This window comes from Mobula birostris, chromosome 12 (assembly GCF_030028105.1).
Source record: "Mobula birostris isolate sMobBir1 chromosome 12, sMobBir1.hap1, whole genome shotgun sequence".
Taxonomy (NCBI): domain Eukaryota; kingdom Metazoa; phylum Chordata; class Chondrichthyes; order Myliobatiformes; family Myliobatidae; genus Mobula; species Mobula birostris.
In genome coordinates this window covers 38,074,525-38,101,194 of record NC_092381.1, presented here as the reverse complement: position 1 = coordinate 38,101,194, position 26,670 = coordinate 38,074,525, and the positions used below count along the sequence as shown (strand labels likewise).

The 26,670-nt window shown below is 41.5% G+C and overlaps 1 protein-coding gene across 3 annotated transcripts in view; it reads right to left on the bottom strand.

Moving 5' to 3' along the window:
- Positions 1-26,670, bottom strand: part of b4galt2 (UDP-Gal:betaGlcNAc beta 1,4- galactosyltransferase, polypeptide 2) — a 385,347-nt gene that overhangs the window by 317,380 nt on the left and 41,297 nt on the right. For 2 of the 3 annotated variants that reach the window (XR_011887986.1, XM_072273642.1), the window contains exon 2: positions 19,870-20,257. Coding sequence is in view for 2 of the 3 variants with exons in the window: in XM_072273642.1 (XP_072129743.1) it covers positions 19,870-20,182 (313 nt within the window). In the remaining variant the exon portion in view is untranslated. Of the gene's footprint in view, positions 1-19,869; positions 20,258-21,367; positions 21,415-26,670 lie in introns of those variants that run through there. The other variant, XM_072273643.1, reaches the window with a different exon arrangement.

Sequence of the window (26,670 nt, the reverse complement as noted above, 5' to 3'; positions counted from 1 at the left end):
AGTCTCACTTTCTAGAATCAAGGCATAAAGACCGAGAATCCGAATCTTCCCTTTAATCACAATGTTATTAGAATGGACCTTCAAGGTGTTACAATAGTAGGGGATATCATGATGTCCAATCCAAGACTTGCTTTGACCAGAAGTTGTACAATACAACAAAAACAAAGACATTCCTTCTTAACATTTTGAAGTTACACAGCAAATCAATACAAGAGAATTCAGTTTCAAACCACATTTTCCTCTTGATGAATGGTGACAGCATTGTTTCAAAGGAGTACTGGTTATCCCCAAAGAGCTGAAGGGTTCTTTTTCAAATCTGCCAATTTGTAGATGGTTTATCTGTAACATGCACTTGTTCATAACAGCCTGACGACTGTTGTCAATGATTCCCCAGTTATTCTTCAAACATGCTTTCTACTTTGGGATTTGAAAGCAATGAAAAGTGATCTGCATATTATGGTACTCTGTGGGATATTAAGGAGGATTGTGTGTTCTTGGCATAAGACCCATTGGATTGTTTCACACAAGCCTCATGTGTATGAGGCAACAGAAAGCTGGGTTTTCCTGATAACTGAAAGCTCAGATCATGATAATTTCTGTTACAAGACCATGAGTTTTGTTTAAAATACTTTTGAAAAAGGTATCTGGCAACTCCAGTTCAGTGCTCTCTAAGAAATATCACATGTACAAAACAAATAACAAATCAATGAGCAATCCTATAAACATTAACTGCTGAGTAACACACAGAAAGCGCTGGAGGAATTCAGCAGGTCAGGCAGCATCTATGGAGAAAAATAAAGAGCCAATGATTTGGGCCGAGACCCTTCATCAGGTGCCGTCAACCTACTGTTACTCTAACACTTCTGTTTCCTTTACACGCACGGCTTTAGTGGATTTATGGATTGGAATGAAATCCAGTCAAATAGATATTCCTCAGTCAGCTTGCTAGCTCATCTATTTCAAACACGAGAAAATCTGCGGATGCTGGAAATCCAAGCAGCACACACAAAATGCTGGAGGAACTCAGCAAGTCAGACAGCATCTAAGGAGAGGAAGAAACAGCTAAAATTTCCGACCAAGACCCTTGGTTGCGTGCTACCAACTATGTTATTCTAACACCACCTTTTTCTCTACCAGCATGGCTTTATTTGATATATACATTGGAATTAAATCCGATCTGTTAGAGATTCCACAGTCAGCTTACTCGGTCATTTACTTTATTTGATTTCTTTATACATTTCCTCTAGTCGGATTGGCTGCTTCTGTTTATACCACAGACTTCTCTCAATTTATGATAGGGATGCATTCCTTAAAACATCAAGCAAAATTTGAAAAGGTTGGATGAACTCTTTTGTGGGCATTTTGGTATGTTCCATTCCTAGTGGCAGAAAGCACCGCATAATTCAATTTAGCAAAAGAAGATGGTTTGTTAACTGATGATACATCATAGACACACGAAAGCCTACAGATGCTGGAAATCTGAAGCACCACACACAAAATGCTAGAGGAATTCAGTAGGTCAGTCATCATCTATCGAAATGAACAAACAGTCGACGTTTCCTGCCAAAACCCTTCTTCAGGACTGGAAAGGAAGGGGGAAGTCACCAGAATAAACGTAAAAAGGGGGGAGAGAAGGGGAAGGACAATAGCTAGAAGGCGATAGTTAAAGCCAGGTGGGTGGAAAAGGTAAAGGGCTAGAGAGGAAGAAATCTGATTGGAGAGGAGAGTGGACTATAGGAAAAAGGGAAGGTTGGGGAGGGGGGGGGAGAGTCCCGGGAGAGGTGATAGGCAGATAAGAGGTAAAAGGCCAGAGTGGGGAATAGAATAAGAGGAGAGAGAGAGGTAATTTTTTTTAATACTGGAAGGAGAAATCGATATTCGTGCCATCAGGTTGGAGGCTACCCAGACAGAATGGAAGGTGCTGCTCCTCTACCCTGAGGGTGGCCTCAGTTTGGTACGAGGATTCTGCACCGACATGTCGGAACGGGAATGGGAACCAGAATTAAAATGTTTGGCTACCGGAAAGTTCTGTTTTTGGCAGATGGAGCAGGGGTGCTCAACAAAGCAGCCCCCCCAATTTACAATTGGTCTCACCAAGGCAGAGGAGGCCACAACAGGAAGGCCGGACACAATAGACAACCCCAGCAGATTCGCAGGTGAAGTGTTGCCTCACCTGGAAGGAGTGTCTGGGGCCCTGAATGAAGGCAAGGGAGGAGGTGAATTGGCAGGTGTAGCACTCTGGCCACTTGCAAGGGTAAGTGCCGCAAGGGAGATTAGCGTTCATGGGTGGTAGGTGAGGATATGAGGAACTCTATTCACTGTTAAGGCAGCAGGAAGATGGGGTGAGCACAGATGTTGGGGAAATGGAGAAGATGCAGGAAAGGGCAGCATCTATGGTGGAGGAAGCAAAACCCCTTTCTTTGAAGGAGGAGGACATCGGAAAGCCACATCCTGGGAACAGATGCAGCAGAGACATATTACCATAAACTGATGACATATGCCCTAAAAATTAATGCTGTTATCACAAATATATGCAAAATGTCTCTAAATTGAGAAATGGCAAAAGCAGCTACCCTTCATTGGTGCTGTATACAGAAGCTGGACCAAAAGGCACATAGAATTTAAAGTCATTCATTTTGAAATGATGCATTTTACAAAAATGTAGTTTTTATGCTCACTAATTTTAATAAGCAGATGGGCTTAAGAGGTATTGAAGGGAAAAGAAAATATATCAGTAAAATATGGTTAGAGCTGTTTGGGTTCACAGGATAAATACCAGTATGGGTATAGTAGATACACATATATATATATATAGCTTTTGAACACTTCTATGTAAGCACACATCTAAGAATCCAAAACAAAGGACAGTTTTGTTGAACCATTATACTTTGAAATTACAAAATATTGAGTGCACAGAATATGTTAAAATGTCAATTGGTACCATTACTTCAACTCGTACATCTGCACTATTACACAGAACAAAACAGAGTAAAGCAGAGGGACATGAAATAAGAAACCAGGTAAATGCTGGTCAGAAAACCCCCAGTGTCCTGATACAGATATAATTACAGACGTCTGAGTGGGCCATCCTAATTCACCAGTGACTAAGAGCTGAGCAAATTTAATCTGACCCAGTGCACCGTTGAGTTAACCGCTGATAATTTATTAGCAGTAACAATCACAGTCAACTTCGTCTGCACTTCCCTCTTAAAGCTCTGCTATTTTAAGCTGAAAAGGTTAATGAGATTTGAACAAGTGATAAAAGATCATCAATATGTTGCTTTAGACACATTACCCTGACTTTAAATAAGACGTGGGAAGCAGTTTAAAGTGCTGCAATTTGGTTAATCCTAAAACTTCAGACGCATTTGCATTTAGTTATCTAAACTCTTCCACAGAAATACATAGAGATGGAAGACTTCAACTCTGTCACCAAGAAAGTGACTCTCAGTGAATGATCTTCACCGTAAGAATCAATTTATTGCCTACAACTGAAAAGATGAGCCTTCAAATCTGGCAAATATTAAGCTGGGAATCCATGCCAGATCATAAGAAACAGGAGGTGGTGTAGGCCAGATGGCCTTTCAACTGCACTACATCAAACAGCAAGCTCATGTCTAACTTTATATCTCAATGCTCTTTTATTGCTCTAATCATACGTTTCCTGATTCCTTTAATATCAAAAAAGCTATTGATCTTTGAAACCAATGAATGAGCCTCCACTGACATCCAGGGTACTGATTTCCAAAGATTCACCATCAGTGAGTTTCAGAAATAATTTCGTACTTCCGCCATTAATGGCTTACATCAAAATATCCACCATGCATCCAAGCTTGTTTTCTGCCTAAGATATATGGATTATTTCTCATTTTTCTAAACTCTCAAGTATAGGGGTCTATTCTCTTCAATTTCATCCTATAAAACAGACCGAAAAACCAATTTGACAGATCTCCATAGCACTTGATAGCCAGAACATGTGGTCTCACTAAGATCCTATATAATTGTTGTCAAAGGCTTGCACTCGAATTCTAGTTCCCCTTTATCAATTTCCTGGACATCCTATTCCATAACACCCTCAATCCTCACCCTTACTTCTTTCCCTTACCACCTCAATAAATAAGACTATTCCTTGGACTTTGATACCATTTTTAATATTTAATTGTACGTGGAAGATTTAATCAAGGCAATATTAGACTACAAATAAAACTGCTTGGCTCAAGTGCCCTATCCATTAATCTCTGCAAATTAAAACTAATTTTTTCTCTCCTTACCATTTCTGACAAAGGGTCCTTGGTACCTATTAGATTAGCACTCCTTAAATCACCCAAAAGATGCATTACCTTCATCAATCATGCACCACAAACACAAGGTGTACTATCTACAAGATGCACTGCCATTACTTTCCTAGGATTCTCTGATAGTACTTATCAAACCCATGAACTCTTTACAACAAAATGGACAATGGCAGCAGATGCAAAGGAACACCATCTCTCCAAGCTAGAGATGTTGCTTAACTCTATTAGATTTACAATTTAAAATCAGCTCCTGAAGGCTAGGTTCCCCTGCAGACTGGACACAACCCAGGCTTTAAAGCATATTGCCAGTCCTTCATTACCACTGAAAACAGAACTCCTTTCACACAACCAACAACAGTAAATCAAGCTGGCAGCATTAACGTGTTGTCAACAACCAAATCCTGTTTACCAGCCTTGAACTGAAGGGCAGCACTCAAAATGTCTTAAGGATCTTCCAGAAATGGAGGAAGTTGTCTACTTCTGTGGGCTACCATAGCTGCAGTGGTACCTATTATCTTGCAGAATTTGGCTACTCTATTGTTGAAAGTGGGGAGAAATTTGAGGTTGCTCCGCTGGGAAGCACCCAAGTCACTTCCCAAGCACCGAACCCATTCTGCACACTTAAGAAAACCCTGTAAAATTCCAGTATTTGGATATTCAGCTGTACTGAGTAAAAATTAACTCCTCTGATGCCTTCTATGCACAATAACATTACTGACATGGAACTATGAGGTTCTAACAGCAACTGATTCACTTGTAAAATAAAACTTAGGAGAGAATTTAAAATTGGAAAAGGCATCAAAGCCAAAATCTTTGCGTCACTTAGCTTTATTTTCCTAAAATATATAGTTACTTACAAGCTCTTGTGACGAAAGAGGGTTACAAAAAGTACACATAGATTAAGATGTTAACTGTCCTGTGCTGGCACCAGTGGGATCAACAGTTGATCTGCCACCTGTCTTCAGGAGAAAGAGAGATAAGGAAGACAATGGAGCAGCATTTGGAAATGTTAATGAAGAGACGGGAGAGTTTAACGGAAGAAGACACGGTCTGAGAGCTGTCAAGATCGGCTCCTTTTTGAACTCTGAACTGTTTGAAGTGTGATGGACAGGTGATACCCCAGCAGGGGGATAAAAAGGGACAGGTTCGCTAAGGCAGGACACACACGACACCATGAGGTAACGAGACCCTGGAAGCGGTGTGCCTCCCACAAGTCGGTGGGAAGTCTTGGAGGGCTGGTCGCGAGACCAAGCCAGAGACGCATAGGGTGGAAAGGTACGATTGGCGGGAACCTGGTGTGTGTCCGCCCTTGCCTGGGTGCCGGGTTCACCGCTGAGGAACGATCGTATCTGAAACGGAGGGGTCACAGTCGGTGACCTCAGAAGACATTACAAAGGGCTCGCCCGAAAGCTGACTGCGAAGAATATCGAAGGTCTGTGTGGAAGCCGTTTTGAATATTCATTCGCTTTCACTCTCTCTCTCCTTGCCCCCCCTGTCCACCGCCACAGCAGTGATTACTGTGAACTGAACTTTGCGTCACTTTGAAACTGGTCATTTACCCCTAGACGACGATAGAGCTTGATTGATCCTCTTATCCTAGTTCTGTGTACATGTGTGTTCATCATTGCTGAAGTGTTGCATTTATTATTCTTTCGATTAGAGTACTGTGTTGCTTATTTCTTTAATAAAACTTTCTTAGTTCCAGTAATCCAGACTCCAACTGAGTGATCCATTTCTGCTGGTTTGGCAACCCAGTTACGGGATACGTAACATTCTCTACAGATAAACTGGATTTGCAATTTAAAATCATCTCCTGAAGGCTAGAAGAAAAAAAAACAATCATGCCTAAATGAAGACTCTCATCACCTTGGTTTATATCGCACTGTACTGGCAATACTTCATCCAGAATAATGCAGTTGTTCACCTATTACTGAATCTTTTCAAATCCTTGATTTAAAAATGATGCACATGGAAATACTAAAAATCAGAACATTACAAATCCAAGTGTACAGAATAGACATTGACACATCAGAACATCATTTTATATGGAAAATTACATTCTATTTGTTAAAGTAACCCAATAAGCTTTTTTACTTCTTAAAAACAAATTAAATTTTAAAAATGCACAAGTCCACTTTAAAGATTCACTGTCCACAACAAAATTCACAATCTGATGGGAAAAATACCAATTCTCGAGAATTGTGCTTAGCCTTAACATTACCACAATCTTCTATTTTTCTACTTATATTATGTTAATTTTCCCTGTTCCACCCCAAAGTCTCCTCCAGTAAGTAACTTTCTTGGTCAAGTGACTGATCTCGAAATTTGCTCAGTATTACAACAACAGACATCCCACCTCTCCCGGAAGTTCCGGGAGTCTCCCGCATATTGATAGTGGTTCCCTGACGCCCGGAAATTATATACAATATGCCGGAAATAGGTTTTTTTGAGAAAGAGAGGGAGAGGGAGAGCGAGCATCCTGATTGGTCTCTCTTTGTGCTGAGTGGTCCCCATCCACCGGGCCGCGAGGAAACGATATGATTTGGCGAGTTGAGTCAGCAGTACCTTTCCTCACTCCCTGTCACGCACTGTTGAGCTTGAACACACGCAAGGTCATTACTCACACGTCATCCATGTTAGCACGGGAAGGAGAGCAACTCCTCGAGCTTGCAAATGACGGCGGGCTGAAAAGTATGTTTGACATAACACCTCTGCCGGTATTCTGGATCAAAGTCAAGGCTAAATATCCTGAGGTAGCCACGGAAGCATTGAATACGTTGCTTCCATTTCCAACATCATATCACTGTGAAGCGGAGTTTTCTTCAATGAATACAACGAAAACTGAATTGCAGAATAGACTGGACATAAGGAACCCCCTTCGAGTATCGCTGTCTCCCATCACCCCTCAATGGGACTGTCTTGTTGCAGGAAAATAAGCCCAGGGCTCCCATTGATTCAGCGATATTGGTGTGTTGCAATGATTTTATATGTTCATATGGGGAAAATATGCGCTGTGTGTTTAATATCCAAACGTTACTTAAAATATTATGATACTATTGACTTATCATCTATATTCTGGTCGTGATTAACACCCCGCCCCCCCCCCCCCGGGTGGGCCGGTCCGCAAGAATGTTGTCAATATTAAACCAGTCTGCGGTGCAAAAAATGTTGGGGACCCCTGCTAAGTAGACCTATCAGTTTTCTGTGGGTGGGCTTTACAATCCACCTCAAAAATAATGACAGTGCTGCTCGCTGCACTGTTTGCAACAGTGACTTTTCTATTGCCCACAGTGGGTTAAAATGTAAAAGACATGTTGAGGTGAGTTTAACAGGTGTCATTCATTCATTAGCATAGCTAACGTTATTTAAACTAGCTGGCTAGCTGCTAAAGAGCTACGCTATTTATGTCCTACGTGATGAGGTCAAACTCCTTGTAGACTTGCTTAAAGTTGTAATAGAATAAACATGATAATATAAGTACATCTTTTAATGTCACATTTTCTGCATATACCCAACTTGGTTTACAGATTAGATAAAATCACTAAACAAAGTATTACATACACCCTTGGAGGTCGATTGGGGGGGAGGGGGTAGGGAGATGGGTTTGCGGGGGTGGGGGGGCGCTACCTCCCTGAAATGGTGGTGATACCTCCCTGAAATGAGTTTTTGCAGGGTGGGATGTCTGCTACAATATAGTTGGCTGCCTACTATAAATAAAAGTGGTCCAGTAATTGGACAACACACATAAAAGTTGCTGGTGAACGCAGCAGGCCAGGCAGCATCTCCAGGAAGAGGTGCAGTCAACGTTTCAGGCCCAGACCCTTCGTCAGGACTAACTGAAGGAAGAGTGAGTAAGGGATTTGAAAGTTGGAGGGGGAGGGGGAGATCCAAAATGATAGGAGAAGACAGGAGGGGGAGGGATGGAGCCAAGAGCTGGACAAGTAATTGGACCTTCAAATTTCCTTTTCCTTCGTGGGAAACTACCCAATATTCACCATGCCTTTCCACAGCAATAATCCTGAGAACTAATAGTGCGGAAAACACAGAGATAAACCCACAGTGCTATAAGGTGCTTCACAAATTAATGGTTTTGCCAAAATGTTAAATAGTAATAGACTCTGAAACTATTTCAGGAATAATGCAATAACAGAATGGAGATTTTTTTCAAGAGCAGCTCAGTGTTTATAGGTCAAAGATGAGAAGCATATTTTCTATAAAATCCAATCATCATCTCCCATATGAGATGGAAGTCTATTCCATAAATTAGCAACCCTATTATTCCCAAGATATTCCCCTTATCTGGTTAACAATAAAATTGAAAGGTATATTGAATGATCAACCAAATAAAACTACTTGCATTTGTATTGCATCTGTAACATCCTAAAACGTCCTAAGGTGCTGGTTAGGACAACCACCAAACAAAATTTGATATCAAGCAACGTAAGGAGATATTCAGACCGATGACCAAAAGCATTGTCAAAGAGGTAAGCTTAAAAGATGTGTCTTAAATTTATAGAGAAAGAGAGAAAGATGAAGGCCATCATTCACTGATCGACTGATCAAGAGGCAGGCAATGAGAGAAAAGAGAAAGGAAAAACAACAGATGGAGCAGTGTGGGAGAGGGGGTGTGAAGACAGGAGACAGTTGCTTGAGGGAGATAAGCAGATTCACTTGTGTTGTATTCTGATAATTAAAGGATGTGAGAAAGGAGAAAATAAATGGGCGAGGGTGAGAAGGGGGACAAAAATGGGAGCATTGGAGGATCAAGAGAAGAATAGTGGGGGAGGGGGAGAACAAGAGAGTGTGAATGGGAGGAGAAGTTACCTAAAATTGGAGAACTCAATATTTCACAAGCAGAATATAAAGTACTGCTCCGCCAGTTTTGTTTGGGCTTCAACTTGGGAGTAGAGACAGATCACCCTTTCAATTGGGGAATGGAGGGGGGAAATGAAATGGTCTACAACTGGGCACTTGGGATGACCACTGCAGAATGAGTGCTGGTGTCCTGCAAAGCAGTCATTGGTCACCAAGTCTACACCAAGAGGAGGCCTCATCAGGAGCAAAGTTGGAGAAGATGCTTTGAACCTTTATCTGACCTATAAGGGCTGTTTAGGTCCTTGGATGATTGTGAAGGAGAAAAATACTGTAGTCACATTTACTGCGAGGGAAGCATCCTTAAATAGGATGCAGAAAGGTGGGTTTATTGTAAATCTCAGTGGATAGTTTGTATCCTGAGATGGAGTCAATGAGATCAAGAAGAGGGAGAGAAGCATCAGAAATAGTTCAAGTGAATTTGACAGCAGGCTGGAAGCTCTGCAGAACATATCAATTTCATCACCTTCACCACCAACTTTCCCACAGCTACTTAAATTAGACCTCTTTCCTTCCTTCCTGTTTCTTGCAAGGATACCATTCCTTTTCTCCCAGATTTTCCAACTCTGCTTTCTGCTCCAGGGCATCGTTATTTTCAGAAAGTATGGCTTTCCTTCTTTAGGTTGATGGAGCCCAATCGCGTATCTCCTCTGTTTCTCATAACTGTGCTCTCACCCACCACCTCCCAGACAGAAGAGAGAGAGTTCCCTTTGTCTTTACCTTTCATCTCATGAGCCTCTGCATCCAGCTCATCATCCTTCTTCATTTCCACCAGATGCAACATGACCTCACCAGCAAACCCATTTTCCACAGGGACCACTCTCTCCATGATTCCACGATCCACTCGTCTCATCCCTCCCTTAGTCCTGGCACTTTCGCTTGTAACAGATATAACACCTGTCCTTACATCGCATCCCTCACAACCATTCAGGCACCTAAATAGTCCTCCCAGTGAGACAAAGGTTTACAAGCATCGCCTCCAACCCTACATACTGCATTTGGTGCTCCTGATGTGGTCTTCTCAACAACATCAAGACCAAGTGCAGCCTAGGCAACCTATTTGCAGAACACCTACAGATCTCAGTCCACAATGATCATCCCAAGCTCCCAGTTGCAGACCAGCTCAATTCCCCTTCCCATTCGCACACTGGCCTGCCCATCCTTGGCCTCCTCTACTGCCAGGATGAAGCCCACTGCAAACTGGAGAAGCAAGTTAGAATCAGGTTTATTATCACCGGCATGTGACGTGGAATACGTTAACTTAACAGCAGCAGTTCAATGCAATACATAACATAGAAGGGAAAAAAACAAAAGATAATAAATAAACAAGTAAATCGATTACGTATATTGAATAGATTTTAAAAACTGCAAAAACAGAAATACTGTATTTTTTTTTTAAAGTGAGGTAGTGTTCAAAGAGTCAACGTCTATTTAGGAATCGGATGGCGGAGGAGAAGAAGCTGTTCCTGAATCGCTGAGTGTGTGCCTTCAGGCTTCTGTACCTCCTACCTGATGGTAACAGTGAGAAAAGGGCATGCCCTGGGTGCTGGAGTTCCTTAATAATGGATGCTGCCTTTCTGAGACACCACTCCTAAAGATGTCCTGGTTAATTTGTAGGCTAGTACCCAAGATGGAGCTGACTAGATTTACAACCTTCTGCGGCTTCTTTCGGTCCTGTGTAGTAGCCACTCCATATCAGACAGAGATGCTGCCCGTCAGAATGCTCTGCATGATACAACTATAGAAGTTTTTGAGTCTATTTGTTGTCATGCCAAATCTCTTCAAACTCCTAATAAAGTATAGCCACTGTCTTGCCTTCTTTATGACTATATCAATATGTTGGGATCAAGTTAGATCCACAGAGATCTTAACACACAAGAACTTGAAGCTCCTCACTCTCATCACATCTGATCCCTCTATGAGGACTGGTATGTGTTCCTTCGTCTTACCCTTCCTTAAGTCAACAATCAGCTCTTTCGTCTTACTGACGAGTCCCTATCCATCCCCCACCAGGAAGGTCTCAAAGTTCTCCGCTTCTTTTTGGATTCCAGACCTAACCAGTTCCCCTCTACCACCACTCTCCTCCATGTAGCGGAATTAATCCTTACCCTTAATAATTTCTCCTTTGACTCCGCCCACCTCCTCCAAACTAAAGGTGCAGCCATGGGCACCTGTATGGGTCCCAGCTATGCCTGCCTTTTTGTTGGCTTTGTGGAACAATTCATGTTCCAAGCCTATACTGGTATCGGTCCCCCACTTTTCCTTCGCTACATCGACCACTGCATTGGTGCTGCTTCCTGCACGCATGCTGAGCTCATTGACTTCATTAACTTTGCCTCCAACTTTCACCCTGCCCTCAAGTTTACCTGGTCCATTTCCGACACCTCCTTTCCCTTTCTTGATCTTTCTGTCTCTATTCCTGGATAAAGCTTATCTACTGATGTCTACTATAAGCCTACAGACTCTCACAGCTATCTTCCCACCCTATCTCTTGCAAAAATGCCATCCCCTTCTCGCAATTCCTCCGTCTCTGTCACACCTGCTCCCAGGATGAGGCTTTTCATTCCAGGACGAAGGAGGTGTCTTCCTTTTTAAAGAAAGGGGCTTCCCTTCCTCCACCATCAACTCTGCTCTCACACGCATTTCCCCCATTTCACGTACATCTGCTCTCACCCCATCCTCCCACCAGCCCACTAGGAATAGGGTTCCCTTTGTCCTCACCTACCACCCCACCAGCCTCCGGGTCTAACATATAATTCTCCATAACTTCCGCCACCTCCAACGGAATCCCACTACCAAGCACATCTTTCCCTCTCCCCCGCCTTCTACTTTCCACAGGGATCGCTCCCGATGCGACTCCCTTGTCCATTTGTCCCCCCCATCCCTTCCCACCGATCTCCCTCCCGGCACTTATCCTTGTAAGCAGAACAAGTGCTACACATGCCCTTCCATTTCCTCCCTCACCACCATTCAAGGCCCCGACAGTCCTTCCAGGTGAGGCGACACTTCACTGTGAGTCGGCTGGTGTGATCTACTGCGTCCAGTGCTCCCAGTACAGCCTTCTACATATTGGTGAGACCCCACACAGGCTGGGAGACAGTTTCGCTGAACACCTATGCTCTGTCCGCCAGAGAAAGCAGGATCTTCCAGTGGCCACATATTTTAATTCCACGTCCCATTCCCATTCTGATATGTCAATACATGGCCTCCTCTACTGTCAAGATGAAGCCACACTCAGGTTGGAGGAACAACACCTTATATTCCGTCTGGGTAGCCTCCAACCTGATGGCATGAATATTGACTTCTCTAATTTCCGTTAATACCCCTCCTCCCCTTCTCACCCCATCCCTTATTTATCTCTATCCATCTCTCTCTCTCCCCCCTTCTTTTTCTCCCTCTGTCCCTCTCACTATATCTTCCTCTGATGCTCCCCTCCCCCTTTCTTTCTCCCTAGGCCTCCTGTCCCATGATCCTCTCCCTTCTCCAGCCTGGTATCCCTTTTGCCAATCAACTTTCCAGCTCTTAACTCCATCCATCCCCCTGCTGTCTTCTCCTATCATTTCAGATCTCCCCCCCCCCCCCACTTTCAAATCTCTTACTAACTCTTCTTTCAGTTAGTCCTGACGAAGGGTCTCGGCCCGAAATGTCGACTGTACCTCTTCCTATAGATGCTGCCTGGCCTGCTGCGTTCCACCAGCATTTTGTGTGTGTTGCTTGAGTGCCAGGTTGTTGCTGTGGCACCACTTCACTAGTTGGCATATCTCACTCCTGTACAACCTCCCGTCACCACCTGAGATTCTACCAACAGTGGTTGTATTGGCAGCAAATTTATAGATGGTATTTGAGCTATGCCTAGCCACACAATCATGTGTATATAGAGAGGTGCACCAGTGTTGATCATCAGCGAGGAGGAGGATATGTTATCATCAGTCTGCACAGATTGTGGTCTTCTGGTTAGGAAGTCAAGGATCCAATTTCAGAGGGAGGTGCAGAGGCCCAGGTTCTGCAACCTCTCAATCAGGATTGTGGGAATGATGGTATTAAATGCTGAGGTATAGTCGATGAACAGCATCCTGACATAGGTGTTTGTTCTCCTTATATTCCACCTGAGTAGCCTACAACCTAATTGCATGAATACTAGCAACAAACAAACACACACACACACACACACAAAGTGCAAGAGGAACTTAGCAGATAAGGCAGCACCTAGGAGAGGAATAAACTGTCGACATTTCAGGCTAAGATCCAATATTGAGTTTTTTTTTTAAACTTTGAGTAACCCACCCCTCTCTTCCCTCACCTCTTCTCCATCTGACCCTCCAGACCTTCCATGTTGGTCCCACTCTAGCCACACTCAGCTCCCCTACTTGGCACCACCTGCCTGTCATTTTCCACCCCTCCTCAGTCCACCAATCACCTCAGTCATTTCTTACCACTCCCGTTCTCACCTCTCCACTCTCAAATCCTGATGGAGTGCTTCTGCCTGAAACCGCCAATTTCTGTCCTCCTACTCATACAGTTAAACTGCTGAGTTTTAACAGCAAATTGTGCGTAGCTCCAGATTCCAGCATCAGCAGTCTCTGATGCCTCCACTTCATTATTATGTTTTTGCTTTTATTTGGCATAATTCAAAATATCTATGTGCATCAATCTCCCAATTGCTATCAAAATCTATAGCCATTGCTCTGACCTTCCCAGTTTAATAATTTTTCCAATGAAGAAAGGCTTTTGTCTTTCCTATCAGCTCAGTTATCCAATGTGATAAACCCTTTACCACTTGCCTCCCTGAAGCCATTCCACCACTTCCAGGCTATCTTTGCAAAACTCGAACAGCAACTGGCAAAGATGATCTCACTGAATCACCACAAGAACCTTCATACAATTGAAGAATGAGCATATAGGTAAGCCTAATATACAAACAGTAAGCCTAGAATGCACTTATTGGGAGTCACATTGCTCGAATTTCTTTCACCCTGCCTTCACATTTGCTACAAAATACATGGTACTGTGGAAAGGAACCACCCATTGCCTGTATGGGCAGCTGAATCTTCAAAGCAGCCTTAAATGTGATTGAGACATCACATGGCAGAAATGGCTAAAACTTGCTGTGGGAAAACTCGCTGCAAATCATATTTCAATCAGAAATTAGATTTCAAGTGCTGCTGCCAGCCATCAATATTAATGCTAGCAGTTAGGCTCTAAAAATAAATGTGCTGTCAAGATAAATTAATCATGTCTGCTGAAGACACAAAAGGCTGGATTTTCCACCTTGTACAGCTGCCAAGAAAGGTGTGGTCAATAGGACTTCCTGTGGCACCCTGGCACTCACAAACAACATGTCTTTTTTTCAGGGTCTATTCAAACATAATATTCATGTTGAGCTCTCAAAATGCCTCAAATTTTCATACAAAACAGCCAATAACTGCAGGACTTAAAAAGCCAAGAGCAGACTGAACAGCCCTATGACATCAAACACTGCTTTACCCACAGCTACCTTTCTAAGTCATATCTTAGGGCATAAAACTTTCCATTTTAAGGATGCCATATTATAGTGCAAGTCGATTTTAAGCTTTTAATAAAAAATGATCAGCAACTAACCAAAGGGTAGGATCCCTCAGAGAGCTGGAGATGAGTGAAAGTTGGTCAGGTCACCCAGTATGTGTTAAGCAATTTAAGAGACATGAGACATTCCCAAGCCACTAACAATTAATAATTTTCCTGTGTCAGGAAAGGGAAAAGAAGCACATCTATCCCAACAAAGAGTGCCATTAACCAGCACTGCTTTGTTATTCCCTCGAAGCATTCCAAGCCCAGTAAAGAAAAGTTCAATGGAGAATTTAGTATGTTTACCTAAAAGTTTTCATCATTTACATCCCAGCATCCATTCACTTTATAAAGACAACCGTTTGTTTCATATAAAGACAACCGTTTGTTTCATCCACCTGTCAGGACACCCATTGGTTTAGGTATCCAAGTTAACTGATAAACACTATTCCTTCAATTTTCCAAAAAAAAACAGCAATGTTTTGTGCTTTTAATTAGAAAACACAGCAAAGAACAAAGTGAAGCCAAAGGCTAAAATAAAAACCTACCAAATCTTTATCGGTCTTTTAGCTGTCACTTTAAATTAATCTAAATTCAGATAGAGTATCTGACATTACATCTGCAAAGAAGATGTGTAAATTAACCTAAACTCAGGCTATATGGCAAAGTCTTATATAAATTATTTGTTTTCCTAACATCGTAGGTTTTAGATGTACACCACCACCTTAACTTCATTCCATTCTGTTTGTTTGTAATAAAACATCTGACAGACAAAATTGCATGAATAAAAATTAGTAGCAGGATCGTAAGCAAATGACCTGTAATCAATTTCATATACTTTAACATCTCAGGGTTCAATTAAAAGTGCTGGAGTGGAACCTGCCCTTTTGCTTTTCAAATTTTGCAAATTTTTGTCAAAGAATATTTACTAACTCTCATCTGTAGCCCTGAACACCATTCCTTGCTTAACAAAGCCCCCTCTTTCCACCTTTAAAGGGATTAAAGCTTGTTCTTTGATCTTCATTTTTAAGGAAGCCAAATGCAATTTTTCCTTGCTCTGTTGAAATATTAGGTGAGTGTCCTCTGAAAATTCATGTGGTGATATTTGCAAATCTATCTTAGCCCTACCAAGTTGAGACAAAGGAAACTATTCTCGGAGCAATAAATCATATTGCTGCCAAGCCTCAAACACCATTACTTTTAAGTCCAAAAGGCAGTGGAGTGAAAAATGGTGTTAATCCAGTCAAATCTCAAAAGCAATTGATTTTAACAGGGACAGAGCCATAATAAGGAACCTTTTCATGAGGAAAACAGTGTGATAGCACACAAGCCCTAGGAAAATGCAAAGTGGCACATATCACTCACTGAATAACATTCTCTTCTTCACTATTCAACAACTCCTGTACCATTAATAAACTGCTGCTGCACAAAGTCTGGCTCACAATAGTTCAATTACATGTTAATGACTGTAAGACTAATAAAATCATATGAAAACAACACACTCAAGTATTATGATTTTATCATGGCTACAAAATGAAACATAATTCTTTCCGTGAAATATTATTGGCATTACGTTTGTTTTGGCTCGACAGATGCTGCCAGCTCTATGAGGTAGTTCCAGCATTTTCTGTTTTACTTCATTTCCACATCAAGGAGGAAACAACACAGTGAAGCAGCATTTTTATAGTTTCAGAACTATTATAGCTTCCACTTTGTAACTTTCATTTATAGAAGTTACACAAGCAAACACATCTATGGTGTCACAACAATCTACAACACCATCTGTTCAATGTCATTATTATTTCAAAGCTTTCAGATAGGCTGATTATGCAAATAGCATGCCCTAAGCCTTTTCTGATCTGACATTCTGCCAATGGCACTGACATCTACTGTGATGAAGTGCTTTGAGAGGTTGGTCATGGCTAGAATCAACTCCTGCCTGAGCAAAGACCTGGACCCACTGCAATTTGTGTATATCACCAAAATAGGTCTACAGTGGATGCAATCTCACTGGGTCTCCAGTCAGCCTTCCATCACCTGGACAATAGTAATACATACATCAGGGTGCTGCTTATAAATTACTGCTCATTGTTCAACACTCCCATACCCTCAGTTCTAATCAACAAGCTCCAAAACCTGGGCCTCTGTACCACCCTCGGCCACTGGATTTCTGACTTCCTCACCAGCCTGTGTGGATCAGAAATAACATCTCCTCCTTGTTGACAATCAACAGTGCACCCAAGGTTGCAAGCTTAGCCCACTGCTCTACTCTCTCTACACCCGTGATTGTGTGGCGAGGGACTAATCAAATGCCATCTATAAATTTACCGATCACACAGCAATTAATGGCAGAATTTCAAATGGTGACCAGAAGGCATACAGGACCCAGGCAGATCCACTAGTTCAATGGTGTTACGACAATGACCTTTCCCTCACCTGCAACTGGATGACAGACTTGAGTGGAGCACCAACACAAAGGCTGTGTACAAGAGTCGCCTCTACTTGCTGAGGAGACTCAGGTCCTTTGGAGTATGCAGGCCTCTCCTTCACATGTTCTATCAGTCTGTTGTTGCCAGTACAATCTTTTATGTGGTGGTGTTTTGGGGTAATGGCATCAACACAGGGGATGGCAACAGGCTCAATTAACTGATTAGAAAGTCTGGCTCTATTATAGGAGTCAACTGGACGCACTGGAGGCTGTGGTAGAACAAAGAACCCTATGGAAAATCCTGGCAATTCTGGACAATGTTTCTCACCCTCTGCAACTTGGCTAAACAGAGGAGCACTTTTAGTAACAGACTAAGACAAATGCACTGCTCCAAAGAGTGCTGTATAAGGTCATTCTTACCCTCAGCAATTAGGCTCTATAATGAGTCAACTTATAGCCGAGGGAGTGATGACCTCTTCCTGTTTGGCTGCTTGAGGTAACTTATTTTTTATTCTTTCTTACTTCTCTTCTACTATTTGTATATCTGTGCACTTGTAATGCTACTGTGACACTGTAGTTTCTTTTGGGATCAATAAAGTATCTAACTATCAGCATCAGTAAGACCAAGGAAGTGATCGTAGACTCCAAGAAGAGGAAGCTGAGGGAGCACACATCAGTCCTCTTCAAGGGATCAGCAAAGGAAAGGGTGAGCAGTTTCAAGTTCCCGGGTGTCAATATCTCTGAAGGTCTATCCTGGACTAGCGTATTGACCCAATTACAGAGAAGGCACGACAAAAGCTATATTTCATTAGGAGTTTCAAGAAATTTAGCCTGTCACCAAAGACACTTGTAAAGTTCTACAGATGTGCCACAGAAGCATTCCAACTCTTTGCATCACCGACTAGTACAAAGGATAGAAAAAAAACTGCAGAAAGTGATAAGCTCAGCCAGCTTCGTCATGGCAACTAGCCTCCCCAGCATCCACGTCACCTTCAAGTGGCAATGACCCAAGAAGCTGGCATCATTATTAAAGACTCCCACCACTCAGGACATGCCATCTTCTAATTGCCACTATCAAGGAGGTGGTACAGGAGCCTGAAGACACACATTCAATGATTCAGGAATAGCTTCTTCCCCTGAACCATCAGATTTCTTAATGGACAATGAACCCATGAACACTACCTCATTATTTTTACAGTACATATAGATAATGTAAAGAGGACTTTACTTTGACATAAGACCACAAGATATAGGAGCAGAATTAGAGGTGGCAGAGTGGCAAAGTGGTTAGCATGATGTTACTACACCACCAGCAACCTGGGTTCAATTTCACCGCTGTTGTTAAGGAGTTTGTACGCTCTCCCCATGACTGAGTGGGTTTCCTCCAGGTACTCCAGTTTTGCCCCACATTCTAAAGGAACACAGGTAAGTAAGTTAATTGGTCACATGGATGTAACTGGGCATCGCAGGCTCATTGGGTCAGAAGAGCCTGTTACCATTCTGTATCTCTAAATAAAATAGATCAAGCCATTTGGCCCACCGAGACTACTTCACCATTCAATGATGACTGATCTTTTTCAGTCATCCTTCTACCTTCTCCCTGTAACCTTTAACCCCCTCCCAATCAAGAACCTAACACGTCTTTATTCTGAGATCGTTCTCTCAGCTCCTATATTCTCCTACTAATGGAAATATCCTCTCCACTTCTATCTCTATCCAGGTCTTTCCATATTCAGTAGATTTCAATGAGAATTCACACCTGCCCCCATCCCCCTGAAGGTCCAGAGAAATCAAATGTTCCTTTGTTAAGCTTCTCATTCCTGGGGTCACTCTTGTGAAGATTCTCCGGACATTCGCCAGGGTCAGCACATCACTCCTTAGGTACTGAACCCAAACTGCCTTCCCCTTTAATATTCCACTTTCATGGAACTACCTCTTTCAATGCTTTGTTGGGCAACTATTTGCGGTGCTCATCTACGCTTTGCCCTATCTATCCTTCACCCTCACTCTCAGCAATTTAAAACTAACCGGTTTTCTCAGTCGTAGTTCTGACAAGGGGTCATTAAACTGAAGCATTGTTTTTCTTTCCACTGATGCTGTCTGGCCCGATGAATGTTTCCAATATTTTCTACTTTCACTTCAAGATTTCCAAATGCAGGGTTTTTTTTTTCAAATTTTCATTATATTTAATAGACTATAAAAGGCAATGACATTTTGTTTTTAATTATCTTGTTGGATTGAAATCTGATTCCATTCCAAAACCATGAAATCTATAGCAAGGGTATCCCAATGGTGGTAACATAAGAAGATTATCTAACCTCACCTTTAACATAGAATAATCCAGTGTACATTTGGATGCCTAGTTAAAAGTCTCTATATAGCTTCATCCCTTTGAAATAATGCATTACTTCTTGCACATTACACAAAGAGTATGTGGACGGGCAAGTGAAATATATTCTAAACCCAATTTAATCCATGCTTCCAGAAGTTCAGCTAGAATGATGCAGCCATTCCTACAAAGAAGGAGAAAAATAATAAAACAGAAATGGAAACTTGGCCTCTTCCACAGCCTCCTCAAGGCACTGCAGCATAAAGGTACCAATCAATAAATTATCAATTATCAACATTATTCAAACAGCTTGGCAATGAGAATCACCATGCATTTTTCCAGATCAACACACAAGGAAATTTTTTTTTAAAAAAAGAGAGAAGCTGAATTCAGCATCCTACCTAACCCCTGTGGAACATCAGGGCACAACGGTAAAGGCTTCTTTGTGACTGTGAGATTACTTTCCAACTTCCTGCTTGACACAAAATGATCTTCGCCCCCCATGATGGTTAGTGAGGTCCCATTGGGCTTTGAGATATTAAAGGACTGATGTATCTTCGAAAAATTCCTACTGTTAAAACGGCTGAATATGTCGAACCTTTGAGTGTAGACATCCAAGTAGAAGATCGTCATTATAAGAAAGTGCACTACACACAGCAAGAGTACTGCTTTGCATATTCTTTCCAAAGTCTTCCCTAACATCAGTCTGGTCATTTTCTGTACACAGCAGGTAAGTGGAGCAGTACATCAGCTTGTCTTCCAAGGATCCTGACACATTCCAAGTACTACCTGTGAAATGAAAACAGTGCACTCATTAAACTTTTCAAATACATTAAACAGGAGCAATAAGGGGCAGGAAAAAGTCAGCATCATCACTGGACTGTATTAAGATATGCAAAAGTTAAAAGCAGCTTGTCTTTTGGCAGAGAGGGAAATGTATTTTAAGTATGTTGTAATTTTAAAGGTTGCCATCACAGATAGTCTAATATCACCAAATGCCTTTACTTAACACCCTATAATCCACATTACTTCTCTCAAATAAGAAAAGCAGACCCAACTATTGTGTCATCACGTCCCCTCAAAGGTCAATTTGAGGGAAGATTGGGAAGGAAAATTGTAAATTGTCTTTAAAGGTTGAATGCAAAACACTTCGTTCTTGACAGAGCAGTCTGTGGTTTTGAGGCCTGGGCATAACAGAACGCAATGGTATCAAAGCAGGATTATAGTAACTCTTTCTAAATTGTACAAAAGAAGAATACAGATTACCCAATTATGTTGATAACAATGATTCAATCTCTTAACAAAATCATTCCATTACTACAGTGTGCTAAAAAAAAGAGAAAACAAAAGAGCAAAAACTCAGGAAAGAAAAGCCCAAAGGAAACTTGCAATCATATACCTTTCAAATCCTCAAAGCATAGAACGTATTACCACTGTAATTCACTACCAGAATAAAACTGGATAATTCTACTTCTCATCCAATTAATCATCTACATCAAACTATAAACAACAGGGACTAATTCGACGCACCTAATATTTTGCTATGTATTATCTCTTCCAATCACTGCACTTTACTATAAATCATTACCTAAAGCTGGAGAAGTTGCTCTCTACTTGCTGTAGATCACAGAATTTTAGTAAATAAGCTTTGTAAAGAGAATTTGCTTAGTCTGACAAGTAAACAGACTAAGTTTGCTGCAAATCCTTTCATTAATCTTGCTCAAACTCCAACTCATTGGCCAATTAAATGTTTTCAATACACACTGCCAGGGCATTCCAAACTCCTTTACAACAATCAATTGCTTATCAAGTGGATCACAGAATCACCAACTTATGCACAGCAAAACCCCACGGTACATTTTGTGGCATTACGCTGATGTCACAACCAAGAATGCTCACCAACACCTTTACTTCTCAGGAGGCTAAAGCAATTTGGCACGTCCCCGTCAACTCTTATTGATGTGCCATACAAAGCATTCTGTCTGGATACTGAACAGCTTGGTATGGCAACTGCTCTGCATGTGACCGTAAGGAATTCCAGAGATGTAGACACAGCTCAGCACATCACAGGAACCAGCCTCCCCTCTACAGACTCCTGTCTATAGTTCCTGCTGCCTCTGTAAAACAACCAGCATAATCAAAGACCCTACCAAACCCAGACATTCTCTAGCCTTCTATCTCCCATCAGGCACAAAACTCAAAAACCTGAAAACACATATCGATGGGCTAGAAGATAGCTTCTATCTCATTGTTATCAGACTCTTGAAAAGGCCTCTCATATGGAAATGATAGGCCTCACAATCAATCTTGTTATGATCCTGCACTTCATAGTTACCTGTGCTACAATTTTTCATTAGTTTTTACACTTAATTCCACATTGCTGTTTTACTTTAATCCAGCTCAATGCACTGTATAATGTAGCACTATAAACAGTATGCAAGACAAGCTTTTCTCTGTAGATGTGACAATAATAAACCAATCCCGATGGAGGGATAAATTTTGGCAAAACCACCTTGGGAAATTCCCTCCTCCTCTTGAACACTTATTCTTTAAGAGCAACACAAAAGTCCAACAAAAGAAGCAATTTAACAAAGCCAACAAACCGGGAGGCAATATGGAACAATTATTGTTTACTGGACGCAATCAAGTGAGATTATAAAAAGCAGTCTTTGAGAATCCGCTACCCGTGACTCAATGGTTACTTTATCATCAGTGAATTATGAGAATGTTGCTCAAGGGCAGGAGCACATAAATTATAGCAGCTCTTCAGCATGAAACGGATGGAGAAAAAGTAGTAGATAGAGCCCAGTCCATCACAGGAAAATGCCTTCCCACCATTGAGCACATCTATACAGAGCGCAGCCGCAAGAAAGCAGCGTCCATCATCACTGTCCTGGTCATGCTCCCTTCTCACAGCTGCCTTTGGGAAGAACACACGGGAGACTTGGGTTCCACACCGCCAGGTTTGTTTATTTATTTAGCAATACAGCACGGAGCAGGCCCTTCCAGCACAGCCACCCCGACTTAACCCTAGCCTACTCACGGGACAAGTTACAATGAGCAACTAAGCTAGCCAGTATGTCTGGACAATGGGAGGAAACCAGAGCACCCGGGGAAAACGTAGAGGATACACAAACAAACTCCTTATAGGGGATGTCGGATTTGAAATCTGAACCCCCACACCCCGAGCAAGAAGAACTTTGCACTAGCCAGTAAGATACCATGGTGCGCCACAGGTTCAGGAAAAGTTGTTATCCTTCAAGCATGAAGCTCCTGAACCAGTGTGGATAACTTCACCCACCTCAACTCTGAACTGACTCCACAACCTATGGACTATACAGGTCATATTCCCAGTATTATTTATTTATTATTATTTTAGTATTTGCATAGTTTGCCTTTTGCACATTGGTTGTTTGTCAGTCTTTGTATAGTTTTTTTTCATCAATTCCATTGCATTTCTTTGTTTTACTGTGAATGCCTGCAAGAAAATGAATGTCAGGGTAGTATATAGTAACATATATAAATTTACACTGAACTTTCAGAATAGCATCAGAGATATCAAACATGGACTTCTAAGATGGAAGGAAAAAAATCCAATGGCACTATTCAAAGAAAAACAATAAAGATTTTTTAATGATCACTCTCCCAAATGACATCATTAGAACAGATCATTAGACTTGGAGTACTTTCTGCACAAGTATCGGCTCTGTGTGGGTGGCTTCGTAATAATTACAACTCTGTAAACACCTAATTCAAGAGAAACAACTTTGTGAAGCTGTGAAAAGTGCTCTTGTCACACTAGTTCGATATTTCTGTTCTTTTGAGGAAACTGCCAGATAAACTGAAGACCTACTTTTTTGGAAAGAACAATCTGTACAAAAAAGTTACCATTTCCAATGACGTAGGAATGAGAGTAGGCATAAAGAAGGCAAGACAGCGGCTATACTTTATTAGGAGTTTTAAAAGATTTGGCATGTCAATAAATACACTCTTAAACTTCTATAGTTGTACGGTGGAGAGCATTCTGACAGGCTGCATCACTGTCTGGTATGGAGGGGCTACTGCACAGGACTGGAAGAAGCTGCAGAAGGTTGTAAATCTAGTCAGCTCCATCTTGGGCACTAGCCTACAAAGTACCTAGGACACTTTTTAGGGAGTGGTGTCTCAGAAAGGCAGCGTCCATTATTAAGGACCTTCAACACCTAGAGCATGCCCTTTTCTCACTGTTACCATCAGGTAGGAGATACAGAAGCCTGAAGGCGCACACTCAGCGGTTCAGGAACAGCTTCTTCCCCTCTGCCATCCGATTCCAAAATGGACATTGAAGCTTTGGACACTACCTCACCTTTTTTTAAAAATGTACAGAATTTCTGTTTTTACACATTTAAAAAAATCTATTCAATATACGTAATTGATTTACTTGTTTATTTATTATGCTTTATTTTATTTATTATTTTTCTCTCTGCTAGATTATGTATTGCATTAAACTGCTGCTAAGTTAACAAATTTCCCGTCACATATTGGTGATGATAAACCTTCTGACTTGTCATATACTGTACACTATCTTGTACACTCACTGCAAGAAAGGAACTGTAATGCAAGGACAAGCTGCAATTGTGATCCTTTAGTTACTGCTACATGTCTTTCAGCAGCTGCAAAAGTGGTATCCATCCTCCTGTATAACCTGCAGTAAATATTCAAGTGTAGCATCTCTAATAACATTCCTATCCAGCAAAGGAACTTCAGACAAATCAGAACAATTAAATGTCTTGCTTTCAATCTAATGCAGCCACTGTTAATTTTAGTAGAATGATTTACAATTGTCATTGCATCCTAAAGCTTTAGATTCATTCTTAACATTTCTATTTCCAGTATCACTCTCACATTCCTTTTAAAAATGTTAATTGATAAGTATAAAGTCAAAGTGCAAAGTTCAAAGTAAATTTATTATCGAAGTACATACGTCACCAGATACAACCTGAGATTAATTTTCCTTTGGGCAATCACAGTAAATACAAAAAATACAATAGTCAATGAAAGACCATCCCCAAAGGGATGGACAATCAATGTGCGAAGGACAGCAAAGTGTGCAAATACAAGACAATGAAAAATAATAATAATATGGTTTTATTTAGCTTTAAACCTGCTAATTTACTGAATCATACAAAAATAGGGTATCAAATAAGAAACAACCAAACAAATTATACCTTGATACACTTTCTATACATCGACGATTTAAAATCATACCCCCCTTCATCAGTAAAGCTAAAGCAATTAATTCAAATAATAGAACTATTTTCAAAAGATATAAACATGAACTTTGGACTAGATAAGTGCAGAACATTAAACATAAAGAAAAATGCACTAGAACTAGTAGAATATAAAACAGAGCAGCAGGATACAATGCAATGAATGGATGAATATGAAACCTAAGCATCAGGGATATCAACAAGCAAAGAAATGGATCATAGTGCAATAAAGGTAAAACTTTCAAAGGAAATTAATTCAAGGTTTAAGAAAATCTGCCAGAGATCAATAGTAAAAATATAGCAAAGGCAATGAACACTTTCACTATACCCATATTAACATGTTCTTTTGGCATAATATCTTGGTCCAAAACCGATCTGGAAAATTTACAAGGAAGAACTGAAATGACAAATTTTAGAAGGAGGAAGAATAGCAGACATAAAAAAAATTACACAACAGTCAGAGAAAACTAACTATATATGTTCAACGAAAACAGGATTCAGCACCCTATGCAAGTACATGTAATTCTGATAAGAAGTACACACCACTAAACTTAAATGAAAGCTCAACCCAGAAAAATGAAGAAATTATCACTACAGAAGAAAAAATTAACCAGTGGATGACCATCTACGGAAGACATCCTCACAATCTGAGCAGACTAGATGTCAAAGGAGCACTGAACGTCTGCCTCAGAGTTGGAGACCTCTTCCCAGAAAGAGGGTTTCCTTGTAGCAATAAAAAAGCAGGTAGCTAACACAAAAAAAATTATCAAAGATACATAATAAAGGACCAACAAAATTCAAGACAATAAATGCAGAAAATGCCAAGAGAAAACCAGAAACAATTCAAAACATTACAGGATCCTGCGGCAGTTTAACTCAAATCACAAACAAGATAAAATCTACAAATTCTGAGCAACACACACAAAATGCTGGAGGAACTCAGCAGGCCAGGTAGCATCTATGGAAAAAAGTACAGTCGATGCTCAGGAGTGGAGGAAAAAAGCTGAGGAGGAGATTTGAAAGGTGGGGGGGGGGAGGGGAGAGAGAAACGCCAGGCGATAGGTGAAACTTAGAGGGGGAGGGATGAAGCAAAGAGCTAGGAAGTTGATTAGTGAAAGAGACAGAAGGTCATAGAAGAAAGAAAAAAGGAAGGGCGGGAGGGTGGTGAGGGCCCCAGAGGGAGGCGATGGGTGGGCAAGGAGATAACATGAGAGAGGGACATGGTGATGTGAAATGGTGAAGTGGAAGGGGATGGAGGCATTACCTAGCACCCCACCAGCCTCCATGTCCAGCACATAATTCTCCGAAACTTCTACCACCTCCAACTGGATCCCACCACCAAACACATCTTTCCAGTTTCTGCTTTTCATGTAGGAATTGCTCCCTACATGGATCCATTCTCCAATCGTCCCTCCCCACTGATCTTCCTCTGGCAGGGCCCCAAACAGTTCTTCCAGGTGAGGCGACACTTTACCTGTGAGCCATATACTGTGTTCAGTACTCCCAGTGTGGCCTATTGTACATCGGTGAAACCCGACGTAGATTGGGAGACCGCTTCGCTGAGCATCTACGCTCCGTCTGCCAGAATAACCGGGATCTCCCAGTGCCCACCCATTTTAATTCCACTTCCCATTCCTATTCTGATATGTCCATCCATGGCCTCCTCCACTGTCGGGATAAGGCCACACTTAGCTGAGAGGAACAACACCTTTTATTCCATTTGGGTAGCCTCCAACCTGATGGCATGAACATCCATTTCTCAAACTTCCAGTAATGCCTCCATCCCCTTGTCCCTCTCTCATGTTATCTTCTTGCCCACCCACCGCCTCTTCTGGTGCTCCTCACCCACCTCCCCCCGGCCCTCCCTTTCTTCTTTCTTCCATGGCCTTCTGCCTCTTTCACCAATCAACTTCCTAGCTCTTTCCTTCATCCCTCCCATTCCAAGTTTCACCT